Source organism: Salminus brasiliensis, chromosome 23 (genome assembly GCF_030463535.1).
Source record: "Salminus brasiliensis chromosome 23, fSalBra1.hap2, whole genome shotgun sequence".
In the NCBI taxonomy this organism is placed as follows: Eukaryota; Metazoa; Chordata; class Actinopteri; order Characiformes; family Bryconidae; genus Salminus; species Salminus brasiliensis.
In genome coordinates, this window is record NC_132900.1 from 11852785 (window position 1) to 11880737 (window position 27953).

The 27953-nt window shown below is 42.1% G+C and overlaps 1 protein-coding gene across 10 annotated transcripts in view; it reads right to left on the bottom strand.

The window, feature by feature from the left end:
* The window catches only part of LOC140545966 (myomegalin-like), an 86320-nt gene that overhangs the window by 9266 nt on the left and 49101 nt on the right, over window positions 1-27953 (bottom strand). For 3 of the 10 annotated variants that reach the window (XM_072669056.1, XM_072669058.1, XM_072669050.1), the window contains 30 exons: window positions 27773-27931; window positions 27460-27564; window positions 26654-26791; window positions 26366-26545; window positions 25418-25612; window positions 24550-24750; window positions 24400-24460; window positions 24226-24311; window positions 24068-24136; window positions 23875-23981; window positions 22818-22960; window positions 17237-17388; window positions 15142-15308; window positions 14176-14545; window positions 13508-13751; window positions 12581-12697; window positions 12223-12473; window positions 11815-12026; window positions 9404-9639; window positions 8715-8769; window positions 8365-8603; window positions 8125-8202; window positions 6889-7110; window positions 6668-6799; window positions 5545-5661; window positions 4664-4853; window positions 4422-4546; window positions 3267-3512; window positions 1684-1785; window positions 499-704 (listed from right to left, as the gene is read on the bottom strand). In XM_072669056.1, the coding sequence (XP_072525157.1) occupies window positions 499-704; window positions 1684-1785; window positions 3267-3512; window positions 4422-4546; window positions 4664-4853; window positions 5545-5661; window positions 6668-6799; window positions 6889-7110; window positions 8125-8202; window positions 8365-8603; window positions 8715-8769; window positions 9404-9639; window positions 11815-12026; window positions 12223-12473; window positions 12581-12697; window positions 13508-13751; window positions 14176-14545; window positions 15142-15308; window positions 17237-17388; window positions 22818-22960; window positions 23875-23981; window positions 24068-24136; window positions 24226-24311; window positions 24400-24460; window positions 24550-24750; window positions 25418-25612; window positions 26366-26545; window positions 26654-26791; window positions 27460-27564; window positions 27773-27931 (4905 nt within the window). Of the gene's footprint in view, window positions 1-498; window positions 705-1683; window positions 1786-3266; window positions 3513-4421; window positions 4547-4663; window positions 4854-5544; window positions 5662-6667; window positions 6800-6888; window positions 7111-7770; window positions 8025-8124; window positions 8203-8364; window positions 8604-8714; window positions 8770-9403; window positions 9640-11814; window positions 12027-12222; window positions 12474-12580; window positions 12698-13507; window positions 13752-14175; window positions 14546-15141; window positions 15309-17236; window positions 17389-22817; window positions 22961-23874; window positions 23982-24067; window positions 24137-24225; window positions 24312-24399; window positions 24461-24549; window positions 24751-25417; window positions 25613-26365; window positions 26546-26653; window positions 26792-27459; window positions 27565-27772; window positions 27932-27953 lie in introns of those variants that run through there. The other 7 variants (XM_072669054.1, XM_072669051.1, XM_072669052.1 and 4 more) reach the window with 7 other exon arrangements.

Genomic DNA, 27953 nt, shown 5'->3' on the forward strand with positions numbered 1-27953 from the left:
TAATCCTAGTTTTTGAGGACGCAGTGCTAGCCCATGTTTCAGTGCTGTTCTGTCCAGTATATCACAAAATAAGAACTACTATACTACTATACTATACTACTATAGAGAAGTAATGGAAGCTAGTATCCTACCAGTTAGCATTGTGTCACCTATGTGAATAAATAATCCCAAAGCAGACTCTAGAGCGGCGGTGCACTGTTCTACTGTGCAGCGACACTTATGCAAATATAACCTTCATAAAAGAGCAGCAGACAACCTGATCAGCAGACAACCTGATCCTGTTGCACAAAATTCAGTGTCAGACGTTTTTAAAAGAGCATCTAAACAATCCTGGTTTTGGAAACAACTTTTGAGGACCTATTAATGTAAAAACCTTTTGGCTACAATAATTGTTTGGTTGGTTGCTAACTGAACAGCCTTAGGGAGAACACTCAACACATTTAAACAACAAGTTCCAGACTACTGCACTGAGAGCTAAACTAGAACAAGCATGCTGACCTTTCCAGCGTTGACCTCCAGTAGTGCGGTGTTGAGGCAGGTTTGCAGAGTGGCCTCCATCCTTTGCACCAGGCCCTTTCCCTCCAGAACCTGCTGCTGCAGAGCACTGAAATCATCCACATGACCAATCGCGTGACGCCCGTTGCGGTTAGCAAACGAGCCATCCGGAGCTTCTCCCTCCAACTCTGCATGAGGCTCCAGAGACTCTGAAAAAGAAGGGGGGTAAGATTATATAATTAGACATGAAATAAATTTACACTGAAAAAATACTGCACATTAAAATACTGCTCTCTAATGGTAATTCTGTGTACAATTAAATGTAAAAATAATAATAAAAATGATTGAGTTTTAATTTCCCTCCCCAATTAGGTGTGATGCTCCGAACACTGGGAGGGTGAGGACTGACACATGCCGGCACATGCAAAACCGGCCACCGCATCTTTTCAAACTGCTGCCGATTCCGGCAACCAATGTGCCAAGAAGAAGCACCAGGTACCCAGCTTTCATGCATCGGCTAGCACACGCCTGTGCCGACCAGCATCACACTAAAGCAATGTAGGGAGAGAGAGCCATCTACCCGTCCAAAGAGAGCAAGGCCAATTGTGCTCTCTCAGGCTCTGGCTGGTGATGGCATTCAGCATGACCCCGGAGTAAACGTTTTTTTTATTTTCCTGTAAAAGTGCCATTCTGGAGAAACAAGACTTTTGAGATGAAATGTAAATTAAGCATGTAAAAGGGGAATTCCACTCACTTTTCAAAATTTCTGCATAATTGTTATTGTTCAAATTTGTCATTTTTGATGTGAAATTATGCATTGTACAGGAATTTAACCCACACATACCATGTTTTAACTTAGACATGGTATGGTGACAGGATCCTGAGGTCGCAATTACCTACACAACTGTAGTTAATCAATCTGCCATCAGAAATGACCAGTTTATATTTGATAAATAGTGGTAAATTCAACAAATTAAGCTGGCCAAAACTTAATCTCAGAACTATCATAATTATCATTATTAAAATACCATTACTTTGAGGTTTTTTTTTTACAGCTAGAAATATTCTACACACCTGCAGTATTTTTCTTATCAACTATACAATGTCATTGTGCAAATTTCTGACCACACTAGATCATGCTTTACTTAGAGAAACTGAATGCTGTTAGCAGTTAGCATGCACACACACCGTTGGCTGTGAGAGAGCTCTCCTCGAGCTCAGAGTAGGGAGAGTACGGGGGGCCGGCAGGGAACGGACCAATGTCCCTCACTGGAGGAGAGGGAGAGGGGTCTGCAGGGGGCAAACACCGCAAGCAGGTTAACACACTGTGCAAACACACTGACTGCTGCCTCACTGTTACAGACAAGTATAGAGTGTACGTACACACACCCAGGGTATCTTGTTGCAAGTACAGTCTCAGGTTAGTGTTGCCTTAAATTGAAAACCCACTTCACACAACACAAACCACACATGCTGTTAGAGTATCCATATATGTGGATATTTTCTTCCCAAAATCATAATCTGTGAAGATGAATCGTAAAACACTGTATTGACAGATCTAGACCTTTATAGCATTGGCTTATTGATCATAAGGGTGTGGGTTTGATACAGAGCTGGATGTACATTTACATTTACATTTACAGCATTTAGCAGACGCTCTTATCCAGAGCGACTTACAAGGTAACTCGTATTACAGAGGAGGGCCAATGTAGTGTTAGGAGTCTTGCCCAGGGACTCTTATTGGTGTAGCGCAGCATACGGTCACCCAGACTGGGAATCGAACCTTGGTCTCCCACATGGTGTAATAGCTCACTGGCTGCTAGTGGTTTTATCTGTTGTGCCACACCAACCACAGTGTTATATTAATGTAATGTAAATTAATATAATGTAATAAATAGAATTATATTATTTTATTATTATTTTAAATTCAGAAATATGCACATACAAAACATTAACAGATCTGACCATTCCAGGCCTAGTCATCTGTAAGTTATATAAGTTGTGAAGTGGGGTCCCTATGGATCGCATCAATGAGCCTTAGGTGCCCATGACCCTGTCGCCGGTTCACTGGTTGTGCTTTCTTGGTTCTGACCCAATCGTCTAGCCATCACAGTTTGGCTCTTGTCAAAGTGACTCATATTCTTACACTTGGCCATCTTTTCCTGCTTTTAACACATTGCCCTATGCTCACTTGCTGCCTTGTATATCCATCCATTGATAGATGAAAATGTGCATGAAGATAATCAATGTTTTTCTCCTCACCTGTCAGTGGTGCTAATGTTATGCTATGGCTGTATTTACGTATTTTAGTTTTGAGACCTCTTAAACATCAGTGTAATAATCAAATAATGTCTTCAAATCAAATTGTTTTAAATAATTATTAGATCTGTAATATATAAATAATAACAGTAATATGTAACCAATAAAATAAATAATAAATAATTAATTACATAAATAAGAAACTCAAATCAGAAATGTTTTTTAATGTTTGCTGGTGGATTCTCTGTGCACGCACCAGAAACATACATACAGATGTCTAAGTTTGAAATTTTAGTAGAACTAATTTGATGTCTATATTTTAGTGTAATAAATTAAAGTGTGGATATCAGAACAAGCATACTCATGGACTACCTGATACTGATGAGACCTTATGACGTATTGAATTTTGGTACTGAAGTTTTTGAAACTGGTTTTGTGGTCATTTGGTCAATGTAAGGCTTAAATGTAAGAACTAGTCACTGTTATTCTTGCTATTCTCAGTGATGCCTTACCGTGTAGTAACTGCCGTCTATAGAGAGCGTCCCGCAGCGGGCTGGCCGGGATGAGAGATGAAGGTCTGCTCTCCAGACTGGCTGAGGACAGCTGCTGCTCCAGCTGTTTCTGCAGCTGTGCCCTCAGAGCGCTGTTCTCTTGCACACTACGTTCTAACTGGGCCCTTAGAGCCCGAACCTCCACCAACAACTCCCCCAACTCCCCCCCAGCAATAGCAGAGGGGTACGATATCTCAGAGAGATAACCTGCCGAGAGGAACGGGACCACACATCAAATACTGAGTCGTTTCAACTTTAACTGAAGTGAAGACGTTTTACATTGTAATGATTTCTGCATCTGGTCGATTCTCAGGATCTGGTGCCCTTTAGGTCTGTAAGGCTTTCAGGAGAGAAAAAAGAGGACACTGCTGCAAAATCAAGGGAAAATCAAAAGCTTAAAAGCGAAGTTTAAAGAAAAGAAAGACGCAAACGAAAGAAGTGGTCAAATAACCTGCTCTTTTTACAGCAAGCTTGAACGCATTCTTAGTGATAAGCCCAGCTGTCAGCCACTCTGTGACAGCTCCTCTGATGCTTGTGTTTCCATTTCCCATCACATTTCATCACATTTAAGCAGACTTAAAAATAAGTAGACTTGCATTGTTTTTGTTTATTAACAGTATAATTGGTTACGTTGTTTTTTTCTTTAAATAATGTATATATTTCTTAATATTGAGGTTTTCTAGTGTCCCTCAGTCTTTCCTTCATTCCTTTAACACTGTAATTCCCCCCAAAACAATTGCACGAGGTCAGATTATCTCCCCTCATCTCTCCCTATATATATTCTCTATGTTCTCAATATTTCAATGTTTTTAATGATTTTATAAATAATGTTTAAATATTTGTCATAGTGCCAAGTGCACAAATATCTGATGGGAAAATGCCACTATGTACAATAGTGTTTCCAACTATAGAAAGGTATTAGCCATTTCAGCCCAAAACTTTGCAATCCTGTCATACTCAACCCAGCAACGTTTTTGAATGTGATGGGCTTGACTGGTTGTTACAGACTTGATTGATCATTTTGTCTTTGCCTTTTTTTGTGTCTTCACAAAGGACACCCATTCCTGAGAATGACTCAGAATCTGTATTTCTTCATGTTTTTGAATTGTGTCTTACCTGCTGGGCTGCCCTTGTTCCTGGCACACACTCGGTCATACAGCTGGAGCTCACACTGCAGCGAGTGCAACAGCTGCCTGCTCTCTGACAGCTGCTGCTGGAGTAGACTCACCTCATGCTTCAGCCTGCACACACACACACAAACAATTATATACATAGAAACATTCATGCATGAACACAGGTTTAAAGAGACACGTTTCATCCCATGGTAACTCATGGATTATGAGAGCAGACAGTGTCACCTGTTACTGTGCTCCTGGTTGCTCTGTCTCTCCTGCCGAAGCTGCTGAATCTGCTGACTCTGGTCACAGCTGTGTGTCTGCAGCCTCCTCAGCTCCTCCTTCCACTGTTCTGCCTCTAACTCTGCCTGCTTTAGACGGGCTCGCCCAGACAACACTGCTTCCCGCAGCTGCTCCAACTCCTCGCTGCTGTCTGGAGGTTGTAATATGATAAAAATAATAAGCTATATTATTATACATACAGTAATATTAACACCGGAATTCTCTTTCATTTGCAGTTCATAGTAATTGTTAATCTCTGCTTTTCTTTAACATTTAGACATTAAAAAAACAATGTGCCGGCACAGAGTACTTGATATCCCTTTAGTGTCAGGTGTGAAGTGTGTAAACCTAACTACCTAAAGACCAATTTATGCTTCTGTGTCAAATTTACGCCATTGCCTGACATGTTCCTTCCCTAGAAATGTAACTAGGCATCACAGCGAAGCAGTGTAATTGTGATTGCTTCATTTGGCAGCATCGTATTTCTGCCTTTGCCATCACTTTTAAATTCATTTGGATGAACGTGGATCATGGATTGTGTGTACGCAGATGTGAGTGAAATGGTTGCTTTTCCTCGTCCATGTTTTTCAGTGGTCTTCTCTCTCTTTCGTGGCAGAGAATCAATGCAGTTGCATTAAGACTCCCCCCTCACTAGACTAGTGCTTTGGCTGCAGAGCCAAGTATAAAATGTGCGCTATGCCGTAGTCTCTGTGTTGACTTGATGCAGAAGCAGAAACTGGCCTTAAAGCTCACTGAGAAAGAGAGGGAGTAAACAGTTGTAGTATCATATTTCCCTAAAAGGCCTAACATCTGTAAGGAGAGAACCTAGTGAGTAGACTTACCCCTGCTGGCCTGCAGTCTGGACTGTAGACTCATATTCTCCTCCTTTAATACCCGGATCTCATTGGACAGTTGTGTGACTGTGTCCAGGCCCTGGATGTAGATGTTAGTGGGTGCTGCTGTGGGAGACAGATCAGTACATTTAGCATTGTCAGTAAACACAGAATGCAGAATGCTTCTTGCAGAGCTGATGCATCTCTAATATAGAGATTAGAAAATTGAATGTAATTGTATTTAAATTTACTATAATTAAAGTAATGGTAACAGTGTTTTTATAGCTCTGGAGTACAGAAAGTGTAAAACTACACTAGATATATATTTAACATTACAATGAGAGCAAAACACTACAACACACAAAATTCAAGAGAATTGTTTGTTATATTCAATTATATTGTCAGGTAGGTTACTGTTAATAGTGTTGTGTGCAGTAAGTAGGGGAAGATTAGGCCATTTCTTTCTACAAGAGTTTGAGCTATCACTTTCATGTTGATTAAAATAGATGTAATAAAGTGCCCTTTGTTCCTCCAGCCAGCTTCTTAAACTCAGTAATCTATCACAGTAATCCCTATGAGGGGTAAACTCTTCCCAATTACATATTTTATTGTATGGTAGAATCTATGTAGGTGTGTCTGTGTTGACTGAATGAATTAGTGAACTCATCTTTTTGTCTGGGCATAAAGAACATTATGCTGTTACGCCAACGCAGATACACTATATGTCCAAATGTTTGCCAACACCCCTTCTAATGAGTGCATTTAGCTACTTTAAATTGCACCCTTAACACACAGCAAGTCTAGGCTACTGTAGAGATAAACTGGCAATAGAATAGGACTCTTTGGAGCAGAATAACATGAACCTATGTGGTATAGAGGGGTATAAAGCCCATCAGCGTTGAGCTGTGGAGCAGTGAAACTGTGCAGCCTCCTACATCCAATACTTTTGGGATGGGTTGGAGAGTTGGGCACGAAGTGGGATGGTGATTTTCCAACATCCTGACCTCACTTATGTTGTTGTGTCTGAATACAATCAAATCCTCACAGCAATGCTCCAAAATCTAGTAAAAGCCTCTCTTTATTAATACCCTTGATTTTGGAAGAAACAACTTGGCTGGTTTGGCTGTCTCACCTGTGTCTCTGGCAGCTGTGGCTAGACGGCCCTCCAGCTGCTGTCTTAGCCTTTCATTGGTCCTGATGGAGTCCTCCAGACGCTGCCGCAGGGTACGGATCTCACAGAGATGCTCCTCTATCAGGTCCACACCTGGTAACACAAATACACATTATTTAATTCCTCATTACTCTGTAGTGATAGAGCATGTTTATAAGCAATTCTAAAAAGATATCACATACCTGAATGGCCGGTTCCTGATGGGTAGCCAGAGGCTCCAGGAAAGCCTCTGGTTGGCTGAATCATGTTATCCGTGCCCCACAGTGTACCGCTTCCCACCAGGCTGTTGTCTGCTTTCTGAGGCTGGTGAAGGGAATGATGAGATAGCTGGGTGTAGCTGGAGGAGTCCAGTGCTGAGGGGCCCATTAAAGGGTAGCTGCTCAGCGAATGAGGTAAACTAAAACCTGTTCGAAACACATACAGAAAGAAAAACAGTGAAACATGGTTCTTCTTTATTGGCCTTGCTAAGGCAATGTTTCCACGAGGTGATGTTCCCAGTAATTCCAGAGCATCCAGGGCATTTTCAAGAAACGAATTTAGCTCATAATACAAACAAAGCGCAAGACTGTCTTCATTGTTGGATGCACTGCAATAGATTGGTTAGAGCAGTGGTTTTCAACCCTGCTCTTGGAGAACTACCCTAATCTACTCCACCTGATCCAGCTAATTATTTCCTTTAGAAGTCCCTGATCGGCTGAATGGGGTGGGTTACGTGTGGGTTGGAGCTGAAACCCGCAGGAAGCTTAGCCTTTCGGAAGGAGGGTTGAAGACCACTGACTGGGATTAAGGCTTATTTGCAAATCATAGACTTCTGTAATATCAGCATCAGGGAGGCATAGCATCAAGCCATATGTTTAATCATTAATCACAGAGACAGTATGAAAAAATATGCATCAGTTAAATCAGTGGTTCCTAACCTTGGTATCGGAGGACCTCCTGCCCTCCACATTAGAGTTTTCCTGCTCTAACACACCACCTTCAACTCGTAAAGGACTTTAGCTGGATCAGGTGTGTTGGGAGCAGGGTGAACACAAAAAAGTACAGGGCAGTAGGTCCTACAGGAAAAGGGTTGGGAACCACTGACTTAGATAGCACACACAGTGTTAAAAACAGCAAAACACAGGCAAACACACACAAACTGTGTGCTCACTTCGGACCGGGGGCCTGCGCAGGCCTTGCTGATGCTGTGCCAGGGACACCAGCCTGGGGTCAGGGCCAGAGAAGGGCAATGGGTCAAAGGTTAGATTACTGGAGGAGTTGGACCAGTGATGGGTCTGAGTCAGGGGCAATGAGCTTGATAAGGGCCCACAATATACACCTATGGAACGGAGGAGGGTGAGGACATGTGCAGTATATAACAGAATGGTACTGCGCAATGTATCCAGGCATAAACCTGAATGTGAAGTGACCCTGCCTACCTGTCTCACTCTGCTTAGGCCTGTAGGGGGAGATAGGGGACTGTATACCATGAGAGCCAGGGATGAATAAAGGGCGAGCTGCAAGAAAATAAGAGTTTACACATGTACTTAATGAGGGCTGAGGAGTGTGTGTCTGCAAATGGGTGTCTATGTGTGGTTCTTGTTTGTGTGTATGCTATCAATCAAAAGTTTGGAATCAACCCTTATGTGATCTTAATTATATATTCATGCTGTGCTTGCCTGCATCATTAGACATGGGAGCTGTTTCCTGGGCATACTCGCTGACAGCATCCACATCAGAACAAAGCTCCAGATCTTCATTGGTTGAGCCCCTCTCATCTGATACGAAGGAAGTGTGATCTGACTGGTCCGTTGTCTCTGAGGGGGCATGGCTGCTGGAGGGTGTGTCAGGACGCTGTTGCAGTTTGGTGTGAAGGGACTCAATGATTTTGTCTTTCTGCTGGAGCTCCTTACTTAATCTAAACACACATACACACACAGAGAAATGAACAATATTAACTGTGATCTAATCTGCATTTAATTTAATGAGGCTTTTAAGGGAGTTAATAAAGTACATTAGGAAGAATTACCGTAAAGCTAACAGCTCATGGCCCATTTTGTCATCCTGCTGCTCTGATCGATCTCCTGCAAATTAAAAGAAAGGTAGAGACATTGGTCAAGCAGTGCAATATCAACATACTAACACTCAAATCTTTCACATACACTTCTGAAATTACAATAATCGGCAATGAAAGAACATGTAATTATACAGGCAGTCATTGCAGAGACAGTACAATCCTTAGAGACACATCATTTTAAATAACACAATGTCTTCATGCTGTAATATGTCCAAAGGTGTCCAGAAATCCTTATAGAACAGGATGCTCTGGAGCAGCCACACATAACCCTAAGGTCACCATGACCAATGTCAAGCACTGAGCTGTGGAACAGTGGAAGTGTGTTTTCTGGATATATGAAGCCAGTACCTTTGGAAGAAGTTAAAACTAGTCATCAGAACATCAGTACATGACTTTACTAAGGTTCTTGTGGCTGAATACAATCAAATCCTCACAGAAATGTTCAAATATCTAGTGTAATGTCTTAACAGAAGACTATAGGCAGGGATAAACTCTGAGCGTACAGTGTACCTCAGACCAGTCTTACCATTACTCTCACTGAATAACCCCTTACGAGCGGGACCTACACAATACTGGGCAGGTGGTTCTAATATGATGGCTGATAGATGTATGTGCATCTGTGTGTGTACATGCGCACTCACGCCCGCTGATCTTAATGCTGATCCTCTGTGCGAGAGAGGAACTCTGAGAGAGCTGTTCTCTGAAACTCTGGCCCATGTAGTAATCAATGTCGTTGGCACGGAGCAGCTCCTCGAAGCCTTTGGTGGTGTCTCCCAGGTGCTGGGTAAGGATGTGGCAGATGCCGCGCCCCTCACGCATCCTTTGCCGCAGGTGAGACAGCTCCCTAGCTTGAGCCTGGATCAGTGTGTTGTACTTGCTGGGAAGACAGGAAAGGGAGGAGTCAGGTGTAGAATTGCAGCGATGTGAAGATCTATAAAATATTTGCATCTTCGTGCAACCTCATGTAATATATATATATATATACAGTGGGGAAAAAAGTATTTAGTCAGTCACCATTTGTGCAAGTTCTCCCACTTAAAAAATGAGAGAGGCCTGTAATTGACATCATAGGTAGACCTCAACTATGAGAGACAAAATGAGAAAAACAATTCTGAAAATCACATTGTCTGATTTTTAAAGAATTTATTTGCAAATAATGGTGAAAAATAAGTATTTGGTCACCTACAAACAAGCAAGATTTCTGGCTGTCACAGACCTGTAACTTCTTCTTTAAGAGGCTTCTCTGTCCTCCACTCATTACCTGTATTAATGGCACCTGTTTGAACTCGTTAACAGTATAAAAGACACCTGCCCACAACCTCAAACAGTCACACTCCAAACTCCAAAGAGCTGTCGAAGGACACCAGAAACAAAATTGTAGACCTGCACCAGGCTGGGAAGACTGAATTTGCAATAGGCAAGCAGCTTGGTGTGAAGAAATCTACTGTGGGAACAATAATCAGAAAAAGGGACACCTACAAGACCACTGCTAATCTCCCTCGATCAGGGGCTCCACGCAAGATCTCAGCCCGTGGGGTCAAAATGATCACAAGAATGGTGAGCAAAAATCCCAGAACCACGCGGGGGGACCTAGTGAATGACCTGCAGAAAGCTGGGACCAAAGTTACAAAGGCTACCGTCAGTAACACACTACGCCGCCAAGGACTCATATCTTGCAGTGCCAGACGTGTTCCCCTGCTTAAGCCAGTAAACTTCAGGGCGCGTCTGAAGTTTGCTAGAGAGCATTTGGATGTTCCGGAAGAGTATTGGGAGAATGTCTTATGGTCAGATGAAACCAAAGTAGAACTGTTTGGTACAAACACAACTCGTTGAAAGAACACCATACCAACTGTGACGCATGGGGGAGGCAACATCATGCTTTGGGGCTGTTTCTCTGCAAAGGGACTAGGACGACTGGTCCGTGTACATGAAAGAATGAATGGGGCCATGTATTGTGAGATTTTGAGTGCAAACCTCCTTCCATCAGCAAGGGCATTGAAGATGAAACGTGGCTGGGTCTTTCAGCATGACAATGATCCCAAGCACACTGCCAGGGCAACAAAGGAGTGGCTTCGTAAGAAGCATTTCAAGGTCCTGGAGTGGCCTAGCCAGTCTCCAGATCTCAACCCCATAGAAAACCTTTGGAGGGAGTTGAAAGTCTGTGTTGCCCGCCGACAGCCCCAAAACATCACTGCTCTAGAGGAGATCTGCATGGAGGAATGGGCCAACATACCAGCAACAGTGTGTGCCAACCTTGTGAAGACTTACAGAAAACGTTTGACCTCTGTCATTGCCAACAAATTATATATAACAAAGTATTGAAATGAACTTTTGTTATTGACCAAATAATTATTTTCCACCATTATTTGCAAATAAATTCTTTAAAAATCAGACAATGTGATTTTTTTTTTCTCATTTTGTCTCTCATAGTTGAGGTCTACCTATGATGTCAATTACAGGCCTCTCTCATCTTTTTAAGTGGGAGAACTTGCACAATTGGTGACTGACTAAATACTTTTTTTCCCCACTGTATGTATAATATATGAGTATATATTACTTTATCTGTATATATAAATGAACAATAAATGGACAAAAGTATTGGGACACCTGCTCATTTATTGCTTCTTCCAAAATCAATAAACGTTTTGTTGGAGTAACTGTCTCTACTGTCCAGGATTTGACTGTAATCAGCCACAAGAGATCAACATTTTGGATAATCACCATCCCACACAGTTCCACTGCTCCACAGCTCAATGCTGGGGGGGCTTTATACCCCTCCAGCCCATTATGTTCATGTCTTTCAGGTTCATGTTCAGCAGGTGTCTCAGTACATGCCACTAGGTTCATGTGTATCTGCTCCAGAAATTCCTTCTCTACAGGGGTTAGACTGTGTGTTGATCTGTGTCAGCAATGTGTGAAACCTAAATGTGCTAATAAATGAATTAATAGAAGCTTAATCAAACATAAGTATAATGCCTTAAGTATAATGCAAGGGCCAAATTTGAAGAAAAAAGGCCTTGAAAAAAGGCCAGACCCCCTCATTCTCCCTCACCCGGGCCAGGTCGCACTCTTCCCCTCCTCTGTTCCTCCTTTTTCGTCCATTCTGGTGCTGCGGATTTGGTTCTCCAATGAGGCCACCCTTAATACCAGTTCCTGCAGCTCCTTTCTCGATCGCAGTGGACCCAGTGCCGGCCCATCGGACTGCCAGCCCTCATCCTCTTCCACCGCACTGTGGGCTGGGGATGCCTGGAATGCCCAATTCACCTTAAAAAAAAAAAACACACTACTAGATATAGAGTGACATACTACATACTACTACATACACACTACTCTATTACTATCCATTAGTAACAGAAATCACAGAAGATTATCAAACAGTTATGACACACCAGGAGTGTCATATCCATGTGTGGATTACAGTTTTTTAGGGAAATAGTGTTGCCATAAGCATGTGTTGTACCTTGCGTGGGGTGCGTTCCAGGCTGGAGGCGTAATCTGAGGTTGCGGAGAGCGAGCGGACCCGGAGCTGCAGCCCTCTAATCACTTTGTGGCAGCGAGAGAGCTGCGCCCGCAGGTCCTGCACTAGGCAGCGCAGAGAGGACGCGTCGTCTGGCTCGGGGCCACTGCTGTCACCGTGCCAACCCCAGAACTTCCCACCACTGCTGTAGGGCTGCCGGGAGAGGGAAGTGCACATCTCCAGATCGTCAAACTCTGAAAAGGAAAAAAAATAAATCACAATGATGATTGTGAGATGATATAAGTGGCTTAACATTTTAAATGCGACGTGTAAATTAGTATGGGTTTAAGTTTGTATGTACCAGGGCTGCTGGCATCCTCTCTCTCTGCTTCATTCTCACTGCGCCCACTGGTCTCGTAGCCCAGATCCTGCAGGTCCACCTGCACCTGCTTACTGTCCTGTTGCACAGCACTCTCCGCTGAGACACATGCATAGAAAACACTTTATTCAGCCTTGATCAATGAATAAATGTAGTTGTTACAGATGCACAACAAAAGCAAATAAATCAAGAGTGAAAAATCTAATATCAGAAATATAGAAAAAGAAGATATAAATATAGAACCATGGTTTGTTGACATGATGTAGCATATTTTTTAGTTAGATTTGAAACAATTTTGAGGCAAATCTTAAAACAAAATTGTCCTATGGTGCGACTGTCTCAAGTATGTTTCAATAAATTAATTAAAAAATAAATGTACTGAAATGTACATTTTGTGACTGAAATCCATGTCCTCCAGTGTGACACCATATCCTTATCTTTCATTTAGTTGAAGGATCCCACTCAAGGTCATGTTACTGAAATCCCCTAAAGTCAATGGCTTGTGCACATGGTGTTAGTTTTTTCAGTCCACTTAACGTGTTATATTTCGTCGTCCTTTAGTGTGACACCACACTACGTATCTATGGAAATATTATGTAAATGTGGCTTGCTAATGACAGGTTATCTATAAACAGCATGGTTATTAACTGACACAAAAGGCTAAAATGTTTTTGATCTTTGGTGTGGCAAAAAGGTCCACTGGTGTGATACTTGTACTGTCACGCCAGAGGGCAAAGATGTCACACTAGAGAACACATTTATTGTGCGGTTCACTGAAAATGTTAACAAATTAAACAAAACCAACCAATAACCCAATTTTTATTTTTTATTGTGTTTTAATGTGCATGTGTGTATACAGCACACTCAAACTGTTTCAGTCTCTCTGACTGTGTGTGTACATTTACTCACTCAGCAGCTCTCTGTAGTCCTTCAGCTGTTCAGCCTGTGCGTGTACAGTAGCCTCAGATACCATGAGTCTTTCGCGTAGCTCTCTGCTTTCCTGGCGGCTGAAGGCCAGGTCGCTACGGAGGCGCTCTGCCTGCTCCCGAAGTCCTGCATCTATGTGCTGCCAGAACCCTGAAGAACCTCCTCCACCACCTGCGGAACTGGAACCTCCACTCTCACCATCCACCTCCCGCTCCATAGCTGTGTCCTGAGCCAGCACACAAAATCAAATTAACCCCAGATGTATAGAGGAATACACTTAATGTATTATATACAACATCTATTAACACAGGCCAGACACCGCCTCTTTCTAATGCAGCATCGCTAGGAAGCCAGCACGCTTGGAGGAAGGCACGGCTCCCCAGCTCCGATACAACAGCTAACAGACCCCTGTGCTGACCAACATCAAAGTAGGAGTGATGTGCAATCAACCCACTCCTGAGACGTGGGTTAAGTCTATGGTTATACCCCTGATATGGACACAACTCAGACTTGCTATTGGCTGCTACTTCTGTTTTCGGCTGTGTGGTGTTCCTTAGCAACACCAAACAACTATCGATTTCACTTTTTGAAATGCAGGATATTCAGTGTACTGAGATGTTCCCCGACCTGTGTAATGGAGAAGTGGTCACCTGAGGTCTGTTGTGGGCCAGCAGTGCTCCGAGGTCAAGAGAGTGAGGTCTGGTACACTTCCTCTTCCTCAGTCCTTCTCTCAGGGTTACGGTCGGGGGTCCACGCTTGCCCTGAGGGGCCCGGAAGTCCTCTTCGTCTCCCTCTTTGCCCTCCTCCTCGTACTTATCCTCTTCTTCCTCTCCAAGTGGACGGGCCTGGTCATGGGGGTTCAGTCTGTCTGTGTCACTTTGCTCCCACCTTCCGCACCTCCCATATCCCACCATCTCTGCTTTCAGTCCGGATCCGGATGCAGACTGCAATCCGCACCCAGATCCACTTTCACTCTGCTGTGGCTCAACGTTTGCCTTCTGCAGGTTTGGTAGAACATTTCTGCAGAACATAGGTTTTACAGTAACACTTGTCAACAGAGGCAGTAAAACAACATTAGCAGCCAGATTCTCCACCTCTCTTCATCAGTACTCTCGGCTACACCAATTCTTAAGACTATTCTAATTCTAATCTGTCCCTGTTTGCACTAGCTACCTAACGTTTACTTCACCTTGAGTTCACATCTCTCTCTCTCTTGCGCTCTATCTGGTTTGCCTCGCTTGTTCTCCCACATAACACACATAGACACGAACACACTCTCTATCTCTCTCTCAGCTGTAGCCTGCTGTACAAGCCATTCTGTCCTTAGGTTTCTAGCTACTCAAATACAGACCCATTACTGTCTCAGGCATCAGATACATTCTCTGATGCATGAGACAAAATATTTTCCAATAGATTTGGGGTCATATAGGTTCAAATACAGCAAATAAAGTGGCCAGGTTTGTGTTACAAACGCTGAGACCCCAGTTTCCCCAGTTCCTATCCCAACTGTAAAGAAATCCCAGTTTTCCACAAAATAAGCATAAAATCAGTGATGAGTAATGAGGTACTTTTTTTTTTTGTATGTGTGTGTCTATGCATGTGTGTGTGTGTATTACCTGCTCTGACAGAGTGTGGTTGAGCCTGCCTGGCTGAGCTGGCTTTTCCCCTCTCCCATCTCTCTCTTTCCTTTCTTCTTTTGCTCCGTCTCATTCTGCCATTCTCCCACCATGGCCCCCTGGGACAGACCCCTGCTCACTGGACCTCCTGACATTGCAGCATTCTGCTAGGATGAGACAGAATACATATGTGTAGGGTATCAACTACTAAATAACGATCATAACCTGAGGTTTAGCATTAGCACATAAACACAAACTTCTTACAAATGTTACACTAAACATTGCTGTAACCAAACTCCCTTAATTAATACCACTGACTTCAGAAACACTGAATGAGCAGTTGTCTACATACAGCATAGTGCAACTACACTGATCAGCCATAACATTAAAACCACCTGCCGAACTGTGTACATCTTGAGGTACACGGCCAGTTAGGCATGGACTCCATAAGACCTCTGAAGGTGTTCTATTGTATCGGGCACCAAGAAGTTAGCAGCTGATCCTTTAGGTCCTATAAGTTGTGAGGTGGGGCCTCTATGAACTGCATCAAATTTTTGTGGCCTCCTGTTTTCTGTCGTCAGTTCAGTAGTTACCCTTTCTTGAAGCACTTTTGGTAGATACTGACCCCAGTATACCGAGAACAGCCCACAAGACCTGTCTGATGTTTTGAAGATGTTCTGACAATGTCGTCTAGCCACCAAAATTTGGTTCTTATCAAATGGCTCAGATTCTGTCTCTGTCTCTGTCATTTTTTCTTGCTTTTAGGACAACAAGAATTGACTGTTCACTCACTGGCTAATATGTAGATCCCATACCTTGACAGGTGGCATTGTAACCTGATATTCAATGGGCCTCATTTACCAACTGTGAAAGATTCTGACATGTTTTCTTATTTGGGATTTGTTCAGTTTACAAAAACTAATGGGACCAATCATTATAGGAGCAGTAGATATGTGCTTTTAATTCACATTTTGTCTCAAGAACTAACCAATTTTAGAAAACATTATTAGGAAGAGTCTGGGGCATGAGGCCCAGTGTTATTCACTTTACCTTCAATGTTACGGCTAATTGGCGTATATACAGTCAGGAATCACTGTTTTCAATATTTTATAATAATAATACGATTAAAACCAATTTGGCAGCACATTAATGTATAAAATCAATCTCCTATGCTGGTTCTGTGCAAATATTGTAAACACTCTGAGGCTAGGAAACCTGAGGCTGTTTTTCGTCTGTCCAGAATGATAAACTGAGCTATAGGTGATTGTAAAATGACTATAAAAGCTACATAGCATCAACAAAAAAGCTCTCTATATAAAAGTATATACGTATACACCAGCCATACATCAGCCAGAACATTAACGTATAAACAGGTGAAGTGAAAAACATGATTATCTTCATCCACAGTGGCATCTGTCAAGAGGTGTATATATATTAGGCAGCAAGTGAACAGTCTTGAAGGTGAGAAAAAGGCAAGCGTACGAATCTGACACAAGGGCCATGCATCTCCAAAACATCAGACAGGTCTTGTGGGGTTTTTCTTGTATGCAGTGGTCAGTATCTACCAAACATGGTCAAAGAAAGGACACTTGGTAAACTGGCAACAGGGTCATGGGCATGTAAGACTCATTGATACGATCCATGGAGGCCCCACCTCTCCACAACGTACAGGACTCTGCTAATGTCTTGGTGCCAGATACCACAGAACACTTTCAAAGGTCTTGTGGAATCCTCGAATGCTCAGATCGGTTGTGGTGGCACAAAGGGGGACCTTCTCAATATAAGGCAGGTGATGTTAATGCAATGGCTGATCTGTGTGTTACTAATGTGTAAGACAAATGTCTTGAATTTTTAAAATGACCTAAAAAAGAATGTTAGGTAAGGTAATATTTGATGGTCTTCTAAAGTCTGGGGTCAGCCCTTCCTATTAAGCTGCATTGCAGTCCACCCATTCCTGAGACAGGTGTTCAAATGCACACAGTTTATCTAGTCTCCACAGAAAAGCACTGCCAATACACTAGGATTCTCTGAGGCACAGGGCCATCATGACTGATGAAGCTGAAAATATATGGCTTATTTAATGGTGTATGTTTACCTGTGTGTTAGCCAGACTCTGGGCGGTCAGTTTCACACCATCGTCCTCTATGCTGTCTGTGAATTCCTCACTGCTACTGCCACCGTCTTCTTCTTCGTCATCATCGTCATCCTCGGCGTCCTCGTCGTCCTCAGTCTCATCCGAGCTGTAGGCTAGAAGGAAAAACACAGCATGGAGCTGGAGCTACTCATTTTCTTTCAGGTGCTATTTTTGACCTTCTTTCCATAGTTCCTTTTTTTCCTCTCGAAGGTCCTGCTTTTATAGTATTCCTTTGTTGATTTCTTAATGTGTTTTCCACTCTTTCTCTCCTTCGCTCGCCCTTTTCCCGAAATATCCAGAGCCAGTCATGAGGCTAAAGTGGAAAAGTTAGTAGAGACACTCCTGAGCCAACTGAAGCCCTGCCCATGTCTTCCTCTCTCTCTCTCTCTCTCTCTCTCTCTCTCTCTCTCTCTCTATCTCTCTCTCTCTCTGTTGCTCTCTCACTGGCACGCTCGTCCTCTCGTCCTCCCTTCCTCCCTCCCTTTTCCTCTCTCACACACAAATACAAACAGACATACACACACACACACACACACAGTAAAAAAAGTTCTTTAGCATATATTCTATACAAATAGTGCTAAATCATAAAGCCTCCATACTTCATTATGTCTGACTGTAGAATAAGGTCAGTATCCTGATATACAACAAACATAAAAAAATATATATAATGATATATATTTATATATATATTATGAGTTACAAAAATAACCATAAAGTGCCTCATTCCTCACACACATGGTGCACATGGTGAGCATGAAACTCCAGCACAGTGACTTGTGCTAAAGAGTTACATAAGCTCAGTTCACATATTTGAGGCCTGAAGCGTTGGCAGAGATAGTGTGACTGAGTGAGAGAGGGGGAGAAGGGGGAGAGAGAAGAGATATACAGTGAAAGAAAGAAAGGGAACAAAAGGACTGAGTACTTCAGACAGAGTAGTGGTATGAAGTGTGGCTGCAGTGTCCTGAGTCCAACACTCTTCAACATCTCCCACGAATGTAGAGCTAAATTAGCCAGTTTCCCACTGGCAATAAATTTCCAAAAATAAGCACTAAATTCTGGATGCATCTAAAAGCATCCTCCCCCAATATAGTCTAGTTTAATGCACTTCAGGCCCAGGAATCCCAAAAAGAGCCCCCTCTGCCAACTCACATATCAGCTACCATCTAAAAGCTCTACCGCTCTCAAACCACGTCCACCGATCAAGTCCAATTCGAGAAACTGATCAATCAAACACACACACAATTCCTATCTGGAACATTGGGACAACACAACATTCATCAGCCGCCCTCGAAGGCACTCAATATGCAAGAAGTCCATCATTGTTACACCTTCACTACGGCAGCACTAAAACATCCCACAAAGTTAGAGGTTTCCGAGATACTACCATCCTTCACCCGGGAGCCCATTATTATGACCATTTGGACATCAGTCAAATGACGTCCTTTGACCATGACGACCATTTTGCACTCTGCTACAGCTGACTGGTGTGCTGGTATACCTGCAACAAACCCTGTCTCGTGACTTTCTGGGCCAAGTTCATTCAAAACCAGAGAGGGTCAAAGTATTTAGATATCATTGTGACAGTGAGTGAAGGGTGGCAGCATCTTGGAAACCATTAACTTTGTGGGATGTTCTAGAGCTGCTGTAGTGAAGCTGTACCGAGAATGGACCTCTTACACATTGAGTGCCTCCCAACAGCATAACAGCTATTCCCCACGGGCCACTGATGCCAGACAGGGATCAAAGACGTCTCCATACCAGTTAACCTCTATAATGAATACCTTCCATCACCTAATACAGTTCAAGCCACAATGTCTCGCTAGTGTCATCCAGGCCAAGGTTGGTTAATCCCACTATTAGGTAGGTGGTCAAAATATGTAAAGCTGGAGATAGATGAGAGATAGAGTGAGAAAGAAGAGTAGGAGAAAGAAAGAGGAGGACAGAAAGAGGGGGAGAGAATTAGAGATAATAAAAATATAAATAAAAAGAAAGAGTAGAGAAATAGAGAAAGGCCAAAAAGGGGGGGTTGAAAGAGAGAGAGATAAAGAGCATGAGAGAGAGAGGGGGGGGGCAGATCTATTAGGTCAAATGTGGCTCAGTCTGACAGATGAACAATATTGAGCTTATATGGACAAAGCAGCCATGCGTCCACTCACTGGGCTGTAATGGGGTTTAGAACGTGGGCACACAGACTCGCTCTCAGACAGAGCTGATATCTAAGCAGGGTTTTAGAGGATTCTGGTGGACGAGGCTTATTCTCACATATCTGAACTCAGTGTTCCTTGGCAAGAACAACCATGTTATACAATGCAGTCAGAGCTCAAGCAGTTTTCACAAAGCAGGGCGACTAGGCGCTTAGGAGTTCTGTGCAGGCATGTATGCTGCTACACTCTCATAAGTGATGATATCAGGGCCTTTATGATGGAGTAGGCCTCCATAACATGAACGGTGGAGAGTATCTGACATTTTTACAGTGTGACGATTGCTCCAGGTCATTGTAATATGCCACTATATACACTATATGGACAAAAGTATTGGGACACATAAACATTGGACCTACAAGCGCTTTTATGACATCCTAACCTAAACCCATAGCCATTATGATGAAGTTGGAACTCTTTATTCCTATTTACTATTATATACTATTGATCCAGAGCGTTGGCCACTTTTATGAATTACGGGCCTCAGCGGCAGGGTCGCTGTGCGGTTCCTAAACGCTTCCACTTTCCAATAAGAACCACTTATTAAAAGTTTCACCTACTGACTTGTTGTACTACACTGGAATTTAGTGCGCTCTTAAGAGCAACTCATTATTTGTAAAGGCAGACTGCATGGCTAGGTGCTGGGATTTTATACACGTGTGGCAATGGGACTGAATGAAAAACCTAAATGCAATGATTAAAAGGTGTGTCCCAATACTTTTGTCCATATAGGGTATGTGTGTATGTATGTGTAGAGGCATGAGGTGGTGATTTGCTAGGTATCCGACCATGAAGCACATTATACTCAAACCACTGGGCCACAGAAAGCCAGCACTGCCCTCAGGGGGACGTATGCAGCCATTAGTGTTGGGGGGGGGGGCTGCTTTAAACTGCTTTTGGCTTTTCAGAGTTGTGAATTTCAATTATCCTCCCACATGTAGTAGACATGCAATCACAACGCATGCACAGCTAACATGCATGTGCCCATGAACAGTACAGGAGCAAATATTACATAGACTATTTCAAGCTCAGGTTTATGGACCTTTTCAACGACTGAGAGCAAATGAATTACCTTAAAGGGGCATTCCGGCCTAAAAACACCAGTTAGCACGTTATGTGTGATGTTGTGTATTAATCCGTAGTACAGCACTGTATCTCTCAGCCTCACTGGTTTGACAGAATTCATGATCTTGTATCTTTTTTGTGTTTTCATTTATCTCACTACAAATCCCAGCATGCATTATGCAAAAGTCATACTTCCACTAAGAATCTCAGCCTTATCGATATCGAAATCCTGGTTGCTAGCATAGCTAAGAATGTAGAAGTAAAAAATATATATATATTTAATTGTAGTATTTCCTTAAGCTCCTCCTACCTTCAAGATACATCATCGTTGATGATTTTCTGATCTTTAAACCAGAAAATCTTGCTCTAGATACTATTATGACACTGCTGTGAGAGGTGACTATGCTTGTGTACAACAGGAGGAGTGAAGGCTACATTCTTTGTTTTGGCTGGAGTGCCCCTTTAAATACTGATAATGGAACACATATGAAGAATTGTGTATTTTTGTGTAGTGTACTACGTTTCTTATTCACTTACCTTGTGTGATAATATGTGATATTAAACCAGTGTTTTGTGCTCCAAAATATGTCCCGTATGTCTGATAAAAATACATCTAACACCCTTTTACCATAGACACATGTAATCATATGGCTATCAAAATGAAAAGGAAAGAAAAAGAATCAAATACAGAAAAACAGTTCTGACCATGAAAGCTGGTGTAGATTTATTTCTCTTGGTTTTGAAGTACATGTAATGACCTGCGTTTGTTTTTCCGGCAAGGAATATCGGTAGAGAAACCTGACCCGATGAGAAAGCTGCTTTACAAAAGTCCAAAATCTCATTTGGCACTGTGTTTCAGACCGTCCAGTACAGAGAAGTGTGAAGAGTCGGCTGAGATAGGCTTCTTAACTCCGCAGCTATGGGCGAGTGAGGAAAATATAGCTATTGTAACTCTACTGTAGCATGCGTACCATGCAGGATGTCAAGGCTAACAGCTAATCTACACCACTATTGAAACACCAGCTACTGCATTTGACAGTTGCATATGAGTCTTTCTACGAAGCGAGTGGTATCTGCCACAGAAATGTGCCAAAGTGTTTCCAAAACATTATTTCAAGTGTTCCTGTTAACATTACATATGACAAAATACTATTTCTTAAAGAGTAACTCAGTATTTGTCACGTTTTATTAGTACATGACCACCCCATTGCACTTGTTTTGTCTATAAATAATGCACTGTTGCTTTAAATGGCATCACAAAGAGGAAGTGACATCATTTATCCCTTTGGAGCAACCAAGATAAAAAAGGCAAGTTCTGGCGTTCTTTTGCATTGTTTACTTGTTGCTTTTTCAAGATAAAAAGGGCCTGTCAGACTCAACCCAACCACCCGTCACGCAAAATAGATAGGTACAACTTTTTTAGAACATTATTTTACACTATTAATACAAATAAAATGATATTTGAAATTGATTGGCATGTGTGCTAGGTCAGGAATTCAACAACATAAAGTACTGTGGACATTTTCAGAATTAAATGTACCACCCCGTCACTTTTTTTAAACATGGCTCCCATGTCTGAATAAAAAGGATAATATTAATAAGGACGAACATACCTTTCAGTGTTTGCTCTCAACAGTTTTGAAAATTGCAACGTGGAAATGGCACTCGTTTAATAGAACGACTCATATCATTAGGAAACACTGCAGGAAGCAGGGTGGACAATTAGGAAAAACCACACCATTACTAAAGCTTTAAACTAGCTCTGACCCCATTTCCGATTATAAGCAAGCGTGGATTAGTAAGTCAAGCCTAAGGCGATCACTGCTTTCATATTACGTGAAATATAAAGTTAGGCATATTCGGGCTTTTATGTGTGTAAACGACGATGGTTTCAACTGAAAGAAAATGAATGAGTCAGACCATACAGATACCAGCACTTTACAGAGAAATGCTGTAACGGCAACACAAAAAACACAATACACTGAAATGGCAAAACAGACAAGAACACTTGCACACTTGCAACCCTCCCCAAAAAAGCATACACACAGAATAAATACACAAAAATAAATAAAAAACATGTCACATTTGTTTGCTTTGCCACTTCGTAAATCATCCACACCTTCTGCTGTTAGTACACTTGTTCGTCCTGTTAGTTGAAGTGCTTTTCTGGAGAACTTGCTTATCAGACACACCCCTTTATACAGTGTTAGGAATAGAGCCCCCTGCTGGCCCAGAGGCCGTTTGTAACGTGCAGCCCAAACTCTGCTGTGGCCCACCTCCATAGTCAGCCTGGGCCTTAGCTGCCCTGTCCAGTGCCAGAGCTGTGTCGCGGGTCCTGCTCAGGACCTCTTCCAGCTGACCCCGCAGAGCCTGAACCGTGTCCAGTTCTGTGTGTAACGCCAGAGTCTTCTCCGTGCTGCTGGAGCAATGACACAATAGCACTCATATGGTGGGATTTAATCACTCTTTAATCACTCTTTAATATAAACTACACTACTGTTCAACAGTCAACTGTACAATGTAGCTTTCATTTCCTGACTAACTGACTTCACACTTTTGAATGGTAATGCAGGTCAGCCTAGTGCTTCTCAGACTAATGCTCAATGGACTGTGCTTGCATCTAAGAGTGGGTCTAGTCTATTTGTAGACATCTGAATTTAGAATTTAGGACAGAGAAAGCTCAAAATAGTTGCTTGTTGCTTAACATGTCCTTTTCCCAGGCTTTCTGGTTTCATGTACACCAATAACTTCTTAAAAATTTCAGTATTATTTCAAATCGGTATCAGCACATCTTTGCTTATTGTAATTGGACAGGTAATTGAATTTGACCAATTTTTACACATATTTGATATATTGTACAGCATATGGGAGATGCTGGGTTACCTGGGTAAAATAAAATACAATATATAGCTAATAATAATAATAGCATAAATAATTAAATAATAATAATAATATAGTAACAATTATTAATGACTGTTTTTTTAAATATATATTTCGATTAAAGATTCCTCAGCCAGTGACGTCACGACTACTAACACTACATTTGCCTACCTGTGTAAAACATTCTAAATGTAGGTACCACTGGGTACATGGGTAAATCTAATGATGTGGTGTTATATACTGGGCTGATGTTATATATTGTCACTGTCACACAAAAACCTTGCATCTCCAAAACGGCAACTTTACAGAAGAAAACCTTAACAATGGAAGTCAATATAAAAAGATTTCGTTCCAAGTCATGCTGGAGCATTTCTATTGACCTCAAATATTTTGAGTAACAGTGATATGTTATATATCTGTTATATCAACTACAGATCCTAGTTGGTTTCTGACCTGTCTCCTTTAGACTGGATGTGGCTCAGGTTCTGGTAGACTTTCTTCTCGGCTCTCAGAGCCTGGTTCAACTGCTGGTACTCCAAAACCAGCTGCACCAAAGCATTCTGTAGGGACAGAGTCACATTACTTCCACAGAGTCAACTTAAACTTTATTTGTGAACCCCACTGCTTTACACGGTGTTGAGGATACCTCAGAGTCTGTGCTAGCGTAGGCTTCGTGCGATTCGGTCAGAGCAGACCTTAACTCGGAGAGCTCCCGCTGTAATTATACAGAAAGAAAAGCGAACTGAAGGTAAGTAAAACTGATCACATTTAGGAGGAGGAGTGAGCATGTGTTTGTGTGTGTACCTCAGTCTCTCTCTGCTTCCTCAGGGCAATCTGAAGCTCCTCTTTAAGAGCTTGTATCTCCAAATCTGAGTTGCTGTCACCTGCTCCTGTTTAAAACACACAATTCATTTATCCTTCATGCCTAACTTTTGTAACTTCAAAGACTTACAGAGTGTGTTAAAAAAAAAAACGCACCCTGGGATGCCCCCACTGGTCTAGAGGTCGCCATCGCTTCTTCCTGACCCTGCATCAGATCCTGAAAAACAAGTTCATCATATTCACCTTGACATTCATATTAAAGGTAGAGTTGGATTTCTTTTCTTAGTGTATGCCTACGTCTCTCACCTGTATAAGACTCTCTTTCTCTCTCAGTAAAGTCTGAAGTCTCTCCATCTCTGTGGCCAGTGGTGCTCCTCTCTCTTTCTCCCTTTCTCTCTCTCGTGTCAGCTCACTCAGCTCCCGTTCCTGTGAGGACACCTGCTTTCGCAACTCCTGCAGCTGCCGAGTCCGCTCTGCTATAACCTGCCCCAGCCTCTCACCACTCTCCTAAAAAAGAGAGGAAACAAAATAAGGGAAAGAAGGAAAGGGAGAAAGGATGGAAGAGAGTGTGTTAGACCAAACAAATCTATTTACACAATTAAGCTCAGCCAAGACATGTCTGGAGTCTAAAGTCTTCATTTTTAGGTTTACTATTTGTTCAATTAGGTTTATTTGTTCAATTCCATCACCAGCTCACCTGATTTACCATCATTAAGCACCGATTTGTCTACCTAACTATAGATCAACTATAAATAACATCAGACTCCCATGAGAATTTGAAGGTGTATTAATATTAGCTATATTTCTTTTACTGGGCAAAAAAACACTTGCTGCCCAGATAAAGACCACTGTATTTCTGCTGTAATTTCCACAGGTGCATAAATAACGCAATTGCTTTTGTCCACCAAACACGTCTTGGCTGCTCAATATTTGCAGCGGCAGAAGGAGAAAAACAGAATCAAATAGAAGGAGAGAGAAAGATGAGAGATGTTCAGAGACTGAAACAGAAAGTGACAGTGTGGTAGCGATGGCGTGGTAGAATAGGACAGGATGTAGAAAAAAAAAGAGCGACACAAGCAGGAAAGATGTGCAGAGCAGTAGCTGTAATGTTCCATGCAAAGCAGAGCCCCCTTGTGACTGCTGTGTAAAAATGCAGGTGTGGGGGTCATTTTACCTGAATGTACTGGTCTCTGGAGCTGATGGTGTTGAGCAGGTCCTGCACCTGTGTGTGGTGCTCCTGGCTCTGTCTGCTGTGGTCAGAGAGCAGCTCCTGGAAGAGCCGCTCTTTCAGAGCCAGACGTGACCTCAGCTCCTCCACCGCTTCATTAGGTCCCGGGGAGATTTTAGCCATTAGTGCTGCGGTTAGGTCCTTCAATATACACATACACAGATAAAAATGATTTTCATTGCTATTAGATCAGATTACATACTATTTATTATATAACAGATCATCATATATAGAACATCATACATACAGTACATCTGCAAAAAGTGCCTGTTTTGAAGATCCAGTCGTCTAATGTCTAATCACAATTTGGCTCTTGTCAAAGTGGCTCAGATTCTAAGTTTGCCCATTTGTCCTGCTTTTAACACATTTAATAAAGCCCTAATTAGTCAAATTAGTTGGATTATATATAAAACAAATAATACCGGGTTTCCTTTAACTCTTAAACTGTGCAGAACCATCAGTGTTTTTTTTCTCACTGGTATAACTTAGGAACAACCCAGCTAGTTTACATTGCTTTCCATGTAGTTACTGAATTGTAATCCTTAGAGTGTAATAAAAAAAAGTCACGGTGCACAAGAGGTTAAGGAGGTTTGAAAAGTGTTAATGAACTGACATTAAAAATTAATTTAATATTCTAATACTACTGTTTCTCAGAGCAAACAAAGTACGTACTGCCCACAAATCATTTTCTCAGGTGCACAAGATTTAGCACAGTACTGTATTTTACAGTAATTTACTGGTTGGGCTGGTAAGTTGGGCAAGTCAGCAATAATTCAGGTTTTTCTGGTCTAACTGAAATACTGTATTTCCCACACTCATGACATGATGAATCAGCATGGACTGAAAAAGTCAGCCAGGTTGTGTGTGTGTGTGTGTGTGTGCGTGTGTGTTTACCTCTGTCTCTTTGCTGCGTGTGTGCAGTGTAGTGTGCAGCTGTGTGATGATATTGTCCCTCTCTCTGAGAGCAGCTGTATATTTCTCGTCACACTGCTGTTTGAGCCACTGCTGCTTCCGACACGCCTCCTGAGTCTGCTCCAGCTCTAGTTCCTTACCCCGCACCAGGACATCTAGACTCTGTTCACACAACACACACACATATATCAACATAGTATCAAAAACACATATGACAAGACATTCAGTGGCTTGTATTTTAATCATGAAGTACTGTCAACTTTAACATACTGTTATTGTCTCTTCGTTGTTACACAGAATGCAGCGCAGTCTCTCCAAGTCTCTCTCTTTCTCCCGGAGTGCTAACTGCAGTCTGCGCACTTCACTCTCTTTTTCCTCCAGACAGTGAAACTTCTCATCTATAGCTCGCTTAAAACATACACACAACACACACACTTACATTCACAGCTTGCGACTTATGATTACTAGTGGTGTAACAGTTAACAGCCATATGACTAGAGATGGAAGACAAGATCAGTTATGTACACTAGATGGACAAACGTATTGGGGCACCTGCTAATTCATTGTTTTTTCTAAACACCTGGCATTAGGCATGGCGTCAACAGGTTCATGTTTATCTGCTCCAGAGAGCTGTGTGTGTGTATTTGTACATCTGTGTCAGCAACGGGTGAAACATAAAGAAGCTATATGCAATCATTATAAGGGGTGTCCACAAACATTTGGATATATAAGTTTTATAACTGCCTTATTATATTGTTAATAATAGACCATAATACATTAATCATAATGACACTCTCTGGTGTTTTAGCTGAAGGCAAGATCTGCCTTCTTTTTTTTAGCTGATCAAAAAAATGATCTGTGAACGATCTGTGACTCAAAAACTGTGACACAAACTGTTTTGTGATCCTAAATATTACTATAGCCTGGTTAGAGTTGCAATCGTTTAATTTGGGGTTTCGATTTTGATAAAATTGTCCTTTTGCAGTACGGCGTGTGTCTGTTTTGGGTTTTTTGTCGTATTCCCAGGGTTTCTTGCAGAGTAATGTGCTGTTATTATATTTCAGTGTGTGTGGTACCTCTAAGGCTTTGTCTCGATCGCGTATACGACTCTTCAATTTGTCCAGCAGAGCATCCTGGGGTCGGCTGGGATCAGATGGTCGGTCCAGCAGCACAGAATACTCCTGTAATATGTGATGAATCAGGCAGAAAACCAAACAAGAATAAACATCAAAAGCTTGTTTTTTATGGGCTGATTTCCTGAACATGGATCACATACAGTTTTGGTGAAAGTCACCAACCCAATGCTGTCCCATTAAACATTCTGTATAAAGTGAAATAGGTCTTGGAAACCAGTCACATAAATCAAGTCTGTGTATGTGTGTCTCTAACCTTCAGCAGTTTCTCCTTTTCTCTCAGTGAAAGCTGGAGCTGAGTAATGGTATTGTCGCGGGCCGCCAGCTCTGAGTGTCTGTCACTCTCGCTTTCCCTGAGCTGTGCCTCCTTCATCTGCAGCTCGGATCGCAGCTGCTGCACCATGCTACGCAGATCCTGTAAAAGACACAGAGACACA